This window comes from Elaeis guineensis, chromosome 12 (assembly GCF_000442705.2).
Source record: "Elaeis guineensis isolate ETL-2024a chromosome 12, EG11, whole genome shotgun sequence".
Lineage (NCBI taxonomy): Eukaryota > Viridiplantae > Streptophyta > Magnoliopsida > Arecales > Arecaceae > Elaeis > Elaeis guineensis.
Genome location: NC_026004.2, coordinates 13,613,943 through 13,626,025, shown reverse-complemented (window position 1 = coordinate 13,626,025; position 12,083 = coordinate 13,613,943). Strand labels below are relative to the sequence as shown.

General features: G+C 37.2%; 1 protein-coding gene across 2 annotated transcripts; it reads right to left on the bottom strand.

The window, feature by feature from the left end:
- Positions 1-432: 432 nt before the first annotated feature.
- LOC105055107 (cell number regulator 13) lies at positions 433-11,883 on the bottom strand. 2 transcript variants are annotated; one of them, XM_010936823.4, is made up of 9 exons: positions 11,500-11,879; positions 11,183-11,374; positions 10,477-11,075; positions 8,608-9,026; positions 6,299-6,408; positions 5,051-5,122; positions 3,374-3,480; positions 1,477-1,570; positions 433-836 (listed from the first exon to the last, which is right to left on the bottom strand). In XM_010936823.4, the coding sequence occupies exons 3-9, from the start codon at positions 10,882-10,884 to the stop codon at positions 784-786; spliced, it is 1,263 nt and encodes a 420-aa protein (XP_010935125.1). In that variant the 5' UTR covers positions 10,885-11,075; positions 11,183-11,374; positions 11,500-11,879; the 3' UTR covers positions 433-783. The 2 variants fall into 2 exon arrangements, 1 of the variants encoding a protein (XP_010935125.1); XR_012135868.1 differs by having other exon boundaries at positions 782-836; positions 1,477-3,014; positions 11,500-11,883.
- Between the last annotated feature and the right edge of the window lie 200 nt (positions 11,884-12,083).

Here is a 12,083-nt window from a genome sequence, read left to right as displayed (position 1 = left end):
CAAAACTGAAAATATAATCTACAACTGTGTCCCAAGTCCCCACGATGCTGGTACATCGGCGTTTTGGGTTCATGTCAAATCCAAAATTATAATGCCCAACCGGCTCACAACATACTTCGGTTGGATAAAAGCATAAATGTGTGACTTACAAGGGCAGAAACATGATAGAATCCACTCAATAATCAAATTCCAATTCATGAATCTTGAATTGAAGCAACTAAATAAATACAACTATACAAATTGTATAAATCATCCTCAATAATAAATGCCATTTCCTTTTATCTTTTGGCATCTATCATACTTTTTGCCTTATAAAGTCATGCTGCAATTCCAAGGCACAGAGAAGCAATCCAAACTTGATAGAAAACCTCTATAATGTTGCAAAATACATCTGTATCATTAACACGATACTTCAAGATTTTGTACCTGATATAGAAAAATCAATCCATCTAGATTACTTCATAACACTAGGTTCCTATAAACTGTTTGGGTTCTGACAGACCTTAAGTGACAGTCACTGCACAATATTACAAAAAGCCTTAAAAGAACATCTTGAAGGGCCTAATGCGTTCTGGCATTTGTATAGATTCCTAAAATCCCATTCTAATCTAGCACGAGTTTATATGGTACAGGACAGGAGAACTAGGAAATATACAGGGCCACAGCTAAACAGAGGGCCCCAATTTGAGCTTCAGGGAACTGATAACTTGCTGTTACCTCAACATCAGATCAATTAGATACTTGCATAACGCAAAACAAAGTTCACCAGCTCCAAATTGCTACTTAAGATTCCATATATTGAGAAGGCGGTGGGCTTGTTTTTGTCTTCTCAGGACCTGCAATAACATCAAAGTAGGAAATCAGATTTGTTTTCTTCGTTGATCAGCCAGTGTAGAACCGGCAAGCACCAAGATGCTTGCAACCCTAGCACCATCTGGAAGCCACAAGCCTGATAATTTTATTGAATTTGGCTGGTAGTAGGAATGTGCAATATGCGAGGGATTGGAGGGATTAAATGGCTGGATCAGAAGACTGTTGTCACACTTGAGAGGAGAAAAAGGCTGCTGGTCTCGCCAAGTGATAAGAGGCACCATCATTATGCTTCCAAAATAGGACGGAAGGCTGTGATCACGCATTCGAGAAGGAAATGCTTTTAAAGGGGTTCCACTAAGTGCGTGAATGCCTTATATTACTTGCATCTAAGAGAGGGCTGAAGGGAAGGAAAGTTTTGTGGTCATATTCCAAACATATTTTTGGGCCTCAAGAAGACTTGAATGAATCTAGGATGCAATCAACACACACACACACACACAAAAATGGTGATATATGAATTTCATTGCCGATCCTAATTGATGGGATAATGCATATGTTTATGCTTAATATAGGTTAATGACTAATAGAAATCGCTTAAAGCTTACTAATATATGCATATGATGGCAACATAGGCAAAAATATGTCGTATTGACATAGGCATACCATGCATCCCACGAATCTCCACTTCTCGCCATTCTTGAACCAGGGCACAGCAACAACACATCAGATGTGACAAGAAATCATCACAAAACCCTCCCTTCCAGGAAAAAAAGAGGAGGTTTTGAGCAAAATGAAGCACAATAGAAATTGCAGATAGATCGATATGGTAAAACAGCTTCAGATGAAAATTTTGTTCCTAGCAACATAATCCAAGACATGCAGAGATACCCCATGATTCTACTACTAAACAAGTCCTTCAATATTCCTCCCACACGGTAAAAACAAGATATCAATTATCATGTCTCTTGCTGACACTATTTAATTCAATAGCAACCACAGCCATCTATGCCAGCCTAGTAGAGTAACGAGTTAAAGTGAATCTGAAAAATTCCAGCAAAATACATGCAAATAATATTAATAAAGAAACTAATCATTCAACTATTTCTAGATGAAATACAATTAACGTACTAACAACATTTAAGACCATATTCCAGATTTTTGGCTCTTTGATGCACTTGCTTATCATCCTTGCAATGACCATCACTGGATATTTACATGCTACAGCAAATTAACAAGTCCAAAGAATGAACCAACATCAAGAAAGTAATCAACGAAATCCACTAACCAAAAACTCAATGCTAACAAGAATCAACTAGAAGAGATGCAACATTATGTATAGAGTCTATTAGTCAAGATGTGGAGATGAGAAATGATACTGACAGATAATAGGGCGTCATAGATGTGCAATCCCTTAAGATCTGTTTGTTACCAGTAATTTGAAAATCGGCATGTATCTAGAATGATACATACTGACAGAATAGACCATGGTAAGATCTGCTGGCAGAAGCAACTTCCATATGCTTCCTTTTGGTGACTAAGAAAACATCAGATAAAACTTCCCTGGAATTCTTTTAATATGATCTCACAATCTGAAAAAAGTGACTACATTTTTGGTTTCTAAGCAAAACATTCCATGTGAATGCAGTTGCATTGCATTAAAAAAAATGAGACCTCCAAAAATGGCTCTTACCTTATCGATATAACTGGCAGCTTTAACAAAATCTGACAAGCCATGTATAACAAGAAAAGGAAACATCTGGTTTGACACGTTGAAGCTTGAGAGGCACCACTTGCTACATTGTCTTATGGACAAATGTTTTACAAGCACGTTTCCAGCTCACTCAGTGCCAAACATACTAAAATCTTGTTTTGGAAAGCTTTTGGAGGGCCAGAAAGTGCTTTGTGGAGGATGGAAGGCACTTCAGGAGATATAGTGGTTTTTGGTAAGAAAAGTGCTTTCTGGTTCCCCAAAAGTTCTTTTTCAGTTTGATTACCAAACAGATGTATAAGTTTTACAGTGCTTTAAAAATATGGTTACCAAACAGTAAACAACTTTTGTTAAAGGATGTATACGAACAGCAATCCCATACAAGGTCTAAGACATTGATATGTTCTCCTCAAGGTTTCACCTTCAGTGCCAACGGGATTGCTGGTTGCCAGTCAGTTCAACCCAGCTGTGCTGTGCTGTGCTAATGCACATGCTGAGCCCATGCCAAAACAAACAAACAGACAAATAAATAAGCAAATAAATAAATATACTTGAAAATTTTAAAAAAAACCTTCTGTAAAATCAAGAATTAAAAAATGATTTGATTGGTGCCATGCCAACAATGTCAGTGCTGGTACAGGCCCAGCACAATATGCGGCAGCTGGTATGGACCAACATGAGCCGGCACTTAGAGCTTTTGTTCCTCTTGCTGAACGGAATTCAACGACTTCCATGGCTAGTACAGCAAAAACAGAAAATGACAAAGTATGGGAAGTCCAACTACCAATTGGAAGCCCACTGAAATCAATTATCTGCCACGAATCTACTGGAGAAGAGCAAAAGCCTAGTTACCTCAATGTTAAACATGTTACGAAGTTTCCTCCTGATGCAGCAGGTGTAACAGCAACACGATAAAAGAAGTGTATATGCCATCAAGTCATTACATGCTTCTGCTGAAGCTGTTTATAAGAAATCCAATCACTTACTTTCAAACCATATAAACTATTTTGCTTCTTAGGATTTATCAAAATGTGCATGAAAGAGAACAGGTTAATAGAGGAAAGAAATATAACAATCATGACAGGCATAGTGGGTCTCTTGAATTAAAGCATAACAAAAGCAAAACACCTGTGGATTTATCAAAATGTGCATGAAAGAGAACAGTTTATGCAGAGGAAAGAAATATAACAATCATGACAAGCATAGTGGGTCACTTGAATTAAAGCGTAACAAAAGAAAAAACATCTGTGATCAACTAATTTGAGAATAAAAATGGATTCACAAACCGGTAGTGATGAAGATTTTGATGCACTTCACATATGCAACTCTTGGTTCATCATGTTATCTCATATGAAAAAAATTAAGTAACAAAACAAACAACCCACTTCCCACCCTAAGAAATTTAAGAAAAGCAAAAACAAAGGCATATATATGTATTTGTGTATCCATACGATCATGAAGGTCCCATCTGTCTTAAGCAAACATGACAATGATAGATATCTTGTATGATCAAACTATGAAGTTTCATTTAATTATGAAGGTTCGCCGCATAATGAACTCTTTAATGATATATTACTTGAAAGTCAGTTTAAACAATTTCACACACGAGAAACAGCACAAGTTCATAACAGTTCCACAATTAAAGATAATTATAAAGCATAAAGAGAAACCTGAGAGATTGGGTTAGCAAAAAGTGTTAAGCAGTTCTCTGGAGGATTTTTAATTTTCCATGGTCTCTTGAGATGCATGGCTATAAGAGCTACATATGTTGGTGGTTGAGCTGCACAATTAGCCACAGGAACTCGGTTTTTATATAATTATTAAGATAATGTTGCTCCATTCTAATAATTTCTAGTGAGAAATGGAATAATTATTGACATATTGCCAGTTACATCAGCCCTTGGCAGCATTCCTTGCGTCTTAGTAGTTAGTACCCTAAAACAACTAAGGCATTGGATCTGGTTGGTAATCGTTTGCTCAAAATATTGGGCCAACTCAAATGAAGATGGTTAAAAGATGATCAAGAGGGAGGTTCACAATGCAAGGAAATACGATTCATCTTCTCATTCATTTATGTGAATGTTGACTCTATCTTCAGCTGCTTTTTTAAGTAATAGAAATATACACTGGTGGGTTTTCTCTTGAATTTTGGCTTATACTTCTGGATATATCCAAGCTTTCTCATATATAATATAAGCATAATCCAGGCTGGTGGAGGTATCATGGTGGCTGACAGATATACTCTGTTACTTACCTTACATGGAACAAGCATACGCCACTGTTCATTATGATGTCTTAAATGCTATATGATTGGAAATCTGCAACAAAGGTTCTACAGAGGTGATTAAACTTATGTTTTCCTCTAGTTAGTTGCATCGCATGCAAAGGACAACACAAAATAGTCGCATCATGACCATGCTTTTTTGAAGCAATAAGCAACTTATAATTCATGGCTTCTGGAAAAAAGAAGTACAAGGAATATAAAATATGTAAAAGACATTCATTTTAATTATTTGCAGAAACACGTACAGATATGTCTATTTTTGGCCACTGTAGCTATCTTTGCAAGTGTTCCACAAGGACAGAAGAAAGTTTCCAGACCTGTAAGACATAAGCAACAAGATGTAAATATTCTGTGCAGAAACTTTACAAAGAACAATAAGACATAACAAAGTAAATAAAAAAAACCTCCAGCCAAAATAAAAGAGATCTCTCATAATGATATTAGTAATTCACTAGTTACAATAACTTCTAAGCTCATCACTCAAATAATATACTTGTAAAATATGGAGAACAAGAATCTCACTTGATATATATAAAATTTATAACTTAAAAGGCAAGAGAACTCATAAATTTCTTGGCACATATTCTATAAAAGTAGCTAAGACATAGCTGTCATTAAGTAGAATCGATTACTGCCATTGTCCAGTAGAATAGATGGTACAAATTTTAAGCACCAATTATATGATATAGTCATTTCACTGTGCCCCTACAGTAGGTGCTTTCCATCCGACTCATGAAAGGTGTAGTTCATTTCTTGTCTAGGTTCACCCATATAAGTGTAAATTCAGCTGTTTCCTTATATAAATGAGAAATACTCATGCTGCAACTTTCCGATGCTCATGAACTAAAGAGACATGCAACAACTTGAGTTTAACAATAAAATTTATGTTCAATGCTTCCAGTCGTGGGTCATGGATGCATCCCTGTACCAAGTCTTGCACCACAAGCTTCATCCCTTCACGATAACATCATGGCATGGGGCACTAGAACCTGATTTTCTTATATGAACTTGCATAATCACATAGCAGAAAAAAGCATCAATGTTTGAATAGGATCTCACAATGATATAAACATTAGACATCGCCTAGCAGACAAACGAAAATGTAAGAGAGGGTGGATCAACCTCCACTCAGATAACAATGAACCAATACTTGCACATGGGAAAATGCAGAATTTAACTTTCTATGGAACACTGCAACAGCTGAAAAGCATGTCAAATAATAAGCTAAAAAAGGGGGGAAACAAAAAAGGTGGAAAAAGGGAAGACTGCAGGCATTTTTAGTTCAAGACAAATTTTTAGGCAAAATCAAAGTGTACACGTGCATGGAACATAAGAAACTGCTTAGAATCCACTAGGAGGCATTTTGAGGCATATAAGAAAGGGAATTGATTGTGTGACTTTGGTATTGCAAGTAATGGACAATGTAAATAATTTAAATATATAAGAAACACATCATAACAAAAGTAAACTTCAGGTCATATAGAATGGCTTACATAAATAAGGCTCCGAACAACATCCAAGTAAATCTGAATGCCATTCGTTATGACTGTATGATCCTTTACCAGCAATGTAATCATGACTCCGTGAAACAGGTGAAGCACTTCTGCATGAGGTTCAAATATAGTTTATGAGAATCTTTGAAGTTTAAATCTGGCAGACACAAGTTGACACATTCAGTACACTACTTCTGAGTGGATTAGAATGTTAGGGCATTCATGGAGAATTAGGAATTTATAAATTCTAATGACCAACATTAACAGAAACAGACTAGTAGAATTTATGACCACCACCAAAAGATTTTGTTACTTTTGTTTTACCAATCTCCTTCATCTTTTGGAAAGGCTTTTCCAAGTCGAACTAACATAAATCCTTTCAATTCTTAATCTTATAATCGTGTTCCGGCTTCCAGGAATGCATTAAAGTGAAATTGGGAGACTATATCATTCAAAACCTTTAAAGTTTAAACTGATCTTTGTTACAACTTGAAAACGTCAGTACTAGTTCTTTATACGAAACAACTGCCTGTAAATTCTCATTCACTAGATATGTAAAAAAAATGGTGGATGATTACACTTCTTATGTTGTATATCATTGTAAATAATCTTGTTATCCAGCACCAAACATTTCCAACTTGTTTTTTACTTTATCAAAGACTCCCAAAAAATGCTCTTATTATGGCATTTCAACTATAGGTCACAACATAGCATCTCCCACTTCTCCCCATCAAGTGAAGGCCAATTGTTCCTTTACCAATTTAATAAGGATCGCTAAAACCTATAGGAATGTTCTTTCTGATAAATGCATGCATGTGTTCATAAGGCACATATGTTCTGACAATTGAAAAATATTTAGTAGTCTAAACAAGTAAAACAACTCTAGCTTCTATAATCATCAACTTTGAAGGTTCACATGTGCATGCATGTTGCAATATTTGATTAACATGTTGTAACGTTGTTCAAGGAATCTGAATACCTTGAGCAAATGCCAAATTTCTCACTTCCTTTAGCATCAAGCTGCTCTGAAATTGCACTTTGATGAACGTTATTGTGAGTTCATAACTTTTTTCATATTTCAATTCTGTCTTGCACAAGACATACTGATGATCCAATAGACCAAGGACCCACCAAACAATGGAGTAACCAAAGTCATGAATAACCCGAGTTTTTACGATGGGTTTAAGATGTGATGGATCAAGTTATGGCTTTACTTAACAAGATCAGAGAGTGATTCAATGAAGGTTTTGAAGCAATAGAAATTGGGATAGGTCAGCACAAGAAACATCTATCTAAAGAAAATATCCAAATTCCAACACCGAACAGTGGCAACGAAAAATGATGTTTACTGTTTATGTATATGACAAATTTTGCCAAAGGGATCCCAAGAACTCAAGGCAAAAGGTCCTTTTCGAGGGCTAATAATAATTTAAGCATTGGATATCTCCAGATCCAAAGTGCTATAATTCTATAAAAAGAAAGCTTCTTGAAGAAAACTTAGAAGTTAGAAGATTCATATGATTTTCTACACAATTTTTATGAATTAAGGTGTATAGACAATAAATCTTCACTCTAGCCAGCAGTACAAGGGCCCCTACAATTATTTGAGAACTTGTACCTCATACCATCATAACCTCTATGTATGCTAGTTGGCAAGTAGACATTATGTGAGATAACATTCCTTATGGTGGATTCATCGACTTCCAGCAGAAGGGTTGCCCTCTGGGCTTAAAAGCAATAATAATGGGTGAACTGACACAGGCATGAAGGAGCATTATGCATCATGAGAACTCAGAAGAAGCCAATAACATAATGTGTTCATATACATCATATGTAATGATTTCATGAAGTCATGATTGTGAATCTGGTTGGTTTATGTAACAAGTTGTCAACCAAATTTAAGTTGCACGACAAAATCATGTAAAACAACAAAAATGGGGCATACAACAACAAAAATGGAGAAAAAAACAGCAACTAAGCCCAATTACCAACAACATAAAACTCAACTAAACTAAGCAGATATAAGTAGTTTAACATCCTTCATCATGCCAAATCAGTAGCACCAGTAGATGAGTGTTTCTTCACCAATAGGTATTATCATAAAATAGTTGAAACAGGAAAATACATGGCTGATATGCAAAAATAAACAACAAGAATAACTAGTATGCTTCAGAAAAAGAAAATAAAACAGGTGGCATCATAAATCTATAAATGAGAGCAAGATGTTTTAACATGTTGCATCTGACTTTATCTTCGGACACAGGAAAAAAAATAATTGAAAAAAATAATAAAAGAGCCCGGAAGCCAACCTAGATGTTGTTTTAGTATCAATGTATTCTTTATGATAGCTTTGGTCAAAGGCATTTTCCTTGTCATTATTGGCATCTGAATAATCTGGGTCTACATTATTGGGATTTTTGAGCTGTGTGTTCTTCTCTTGCAGAGTACAGGCCACTGTTTGTGTCACTCCAATCAAATGTTGGATCACTTCACACTGACCAAGATCCATTCTAGCTTGTGATCTTTGAAGTTCTAAGTGGAGCTTTTCATTTTCTTTTTGAAGAGCTTCGTCAAATGGTAAATGTGGATAAGAACATGACAGAGACTTTTTCAGCACCACTGTGTGATTTCTTGAGGGATCACGATCTAATATAGCATCTTGCACCTTTTTGTCTTCTTCATCCAAAGTATATTCACGTTGATCCCTCTCGATACTCTCCAGCCTTTCCTGAAAGAAAAGTGAAAAAGAAAAAGAAAAACAGGTAGTCACAGTTGGACAGAAAACAGTAAATCCAAGAAAGTGACATACATAAATCTAATCTAAGCAGACAGGAACCTTCTCCCAAACTGACCTGACCAGCTGAGGAGAAAAAATTCAAAAAAGAGGTGGGATATTTCAATTTTATTTTTGTTTTGTCTCATAGATACTTATGAGTTGGTGACTGATAAAAAGCTACCAAATAGATGTTGTCTCATAAATGCTTAAACAGAAGAATGGTCCTTAAGGGAGTCGCTGCAAAAATGGAAAACAAAGGCAACTATGGGTATGGACTGATTACATCTTAGCCATTATGTACAATGCCTAAACATCATAAACCAGGTAATCTAAGTATTCAATCATATCATAATGCATCCGCCCCACACCTTATTGGGAACGACAGACCATAGCGTACAAGTGGACCCAACCAGTCATGCTAAGCTTCCACAAGAAACCACCTTCCAACCATGGCAGCCATATACAGCATCTCCTCACAAGGAACTTTGCTAAATATCCACTTAATGGTAAACTAGCCAAAGTCAAATATCAGATTCAACCACCTTGCTTAGCTAGAAGAAGATACTGGTCTTGAGTCTTCATAGCATGATGTATGGAAAACTTAGAACAGACTTGAGTATTTAAACTGTCTGTCATTTAACAATATTCTGCTAGGACATTCATGGTTGCTACAGTTTCATTCTAAATCAAGAAGAACTACAGATACTCAATTATGACTTATGGCACTCCAGTAGAAAAGTATGACCTACTATTGTGGTTGTTTTCCCCCCTCAACAAGCAACACTGAGATGAATCTCAAATTCAAGATTCTATAACGCTAGTCATTATCTTGGTAAAAGGCATCACCGTAAAAATCATCAATTGCCCTAATATGTCATATAGCCAACAAGGTCCACCATAAAATAAAAGGTGAGGATAACCAGGTGTCTCTGGACCCATGATGGTTACAACCTGACCGCTTCAGAACCAAAGCTGTCGGTGGATACTTCAAATCAGAAATGCTTGGGTTTTCTTGTACATTTACCCACCCAAACAACTGAAAGATAGAAGAAAAGCAAAAGATAAATTTAAGATGCTGCCACTAGACATCAATATTGCTGATGAAAGACATCAAAGATGAGTCACTTTAACAGGGTCAAAGCTGAGGTCATATGCGGAATCACTGTCACCCCATCAAGGAATCTAATTGAGTATTCCCAATTCTAGATTTCTAATCAGGCACAACAATGATAATACTAATTGATAAGAATGGTATCTGACTACTATCGAATACTCCAAACTGGATCCCTCTCAAATATAGTCATTGAAGAAGCAGAATTATCCTACAAAAAAACAAAATCACATACCAACTAACAGTGATATTAAAATCAGTAAATAAAGAATTAGGAACTAAAATCCTTACCCTCACCCGAGCGTTATCCACAAGAGTGATGAGCGGCACAAGCCGAAGGTACCGATCGATCTCATTCTGAGCCCTCCGGAATTGGTAGACAATGCTCCACCCCATGGCCAGAAGGTACAAGTAGCTCCGGTTCTGGCAGCTGTCCACCAGAATATAAGCCCTCCGAAGGGCATCCTCCAGCTGCTCCAGTGGCTCTCTGGTCTCTGGGTACTTCTTCAGCTCCGAAACCTTGAGCTGCTCCAAGAGATTGCCGATCAGCTTCAGGTGGTGTGCGAAGTGGCGGCAATTCTTCTTGTGCATCCGCGCGGTGGTCGCCGCCCGGACGATCAGCCCGATCAGGCGGACGGCGTCGAGGCCCGTCAGCTGAGCCACGGTCGAGAGCTCCCCCAGCTGGTCCCAGGACGCCATTTCTCCCCCACCGACTTCTCGAAAAGGGACCCAAAGAAGAACCTAGGTATCCCCGACCATTTAATTTAGAGGATGGAGAGGAAAACAAGGAGACACCGAGCACCGAGCAGAAGTGGAGTTGTTCTTCACGCCACCTGTCCACGGTTTAAGAATGAAACCTAAAGCTGAGAGGAGACTGGATTGGTGTCTTCCTGCAGAAAATGATACCAGAAACATCGATTTCTTCTTCAAAATTTCTCCTCCTTTTTCTCCCAAAATCTTCAAAAAAATTAGTCGAAACAGAGATTTTCTTTTTCACCTTTGTTCTTGAAAATCCAGCCTTGATTTAGTCAAGTATCCAGGAAATCTGCCTCTGAACTAAAAAAACACGGAATCTCCGAAGATTTCCAGATATCGCTCCAAAAGAAAGACCCAAAAAAACGTTTTTTTCAATAAAATAAAGCGTTCTTCTTCTCGGCAGCCACCAAATCTGAGGTACATTACGAAACCCCTATATCATAAAATCAGCATGAGAAATCACACGAAATCGATGCTTTTTGTACTGCATTTTCATCAAAGGGATTGGCAAAAATGAAGAAAAAGAGGGGAAAACTAAGGGATTTTCCGAGATCTAACCTCTGTCCAGCAGAAACTTCATCGAGATCAGCTGAAGACCGTGATTTTTATGCAAAAACTTCACATAAAAATAGAGAGGAAAAGAGGTACGGAAAAAAAAGCGCGAAGTTTTTCGCTTTCTCGACGTTTTTACCTCAGTATTTTGCCTAAATCTTTTTCTTCTACGGCATCACCAATGGCGGAGGAAGACGAGAAAGATAACAGAGGATGAGGCTCGCATTACTTTCCGTGACAGATCTCGCTCTCTCCCTCTCTCGCGGGGTTTTGGGACAGAAGACAACGAATGTCATATCTCCGCTTTTTTGTAAGAGAGGATTTTGGACTGGAGCCAGAGATAATACGACCAGTGGCTGCCGGCAACTGTTTTCGCGCTGCCGAGTTTAGGCGCTGATAAAACTGGCAGCACTGATTCAAAAACGCTTCCTTTCTTAACCACCTGTGAACTTAAAAGTAGCCTGTAAAGAAAACGTTTTCCAGAATAAAACCCAAAATAAGTAATTAAAGATGGAAAATGAAGAAGTAACGCTATCTTAGTGGTTTAGGAAGAAGTTGAAGCTTAATTTATAAATTAGAATAACAAGTGG

Coding starts and splice junctions, on each gene's coding strand:
- LOC105055107 (XM_010936823.4), bottom strand. CDS start 10,884: ATGGCGTCCTGGGACCAGCTGGGGGAGCTCTCGACCGTGGCTCAGCTG. Junction 5,123..6,298: donor TTGTTCGGAGCCTTATTTAT/GTAAGCCATTCT, acceptor TATGTCTTACAG/GTCTGGAAACTTTCTTCTGT. Junction 3,481..5,050: donor GGCCAAAAATAGACATATCT/GTACGTGTTTCT, acceptor TCTTATAAACAG/CTTCAGCAGAAGCATGTAAT.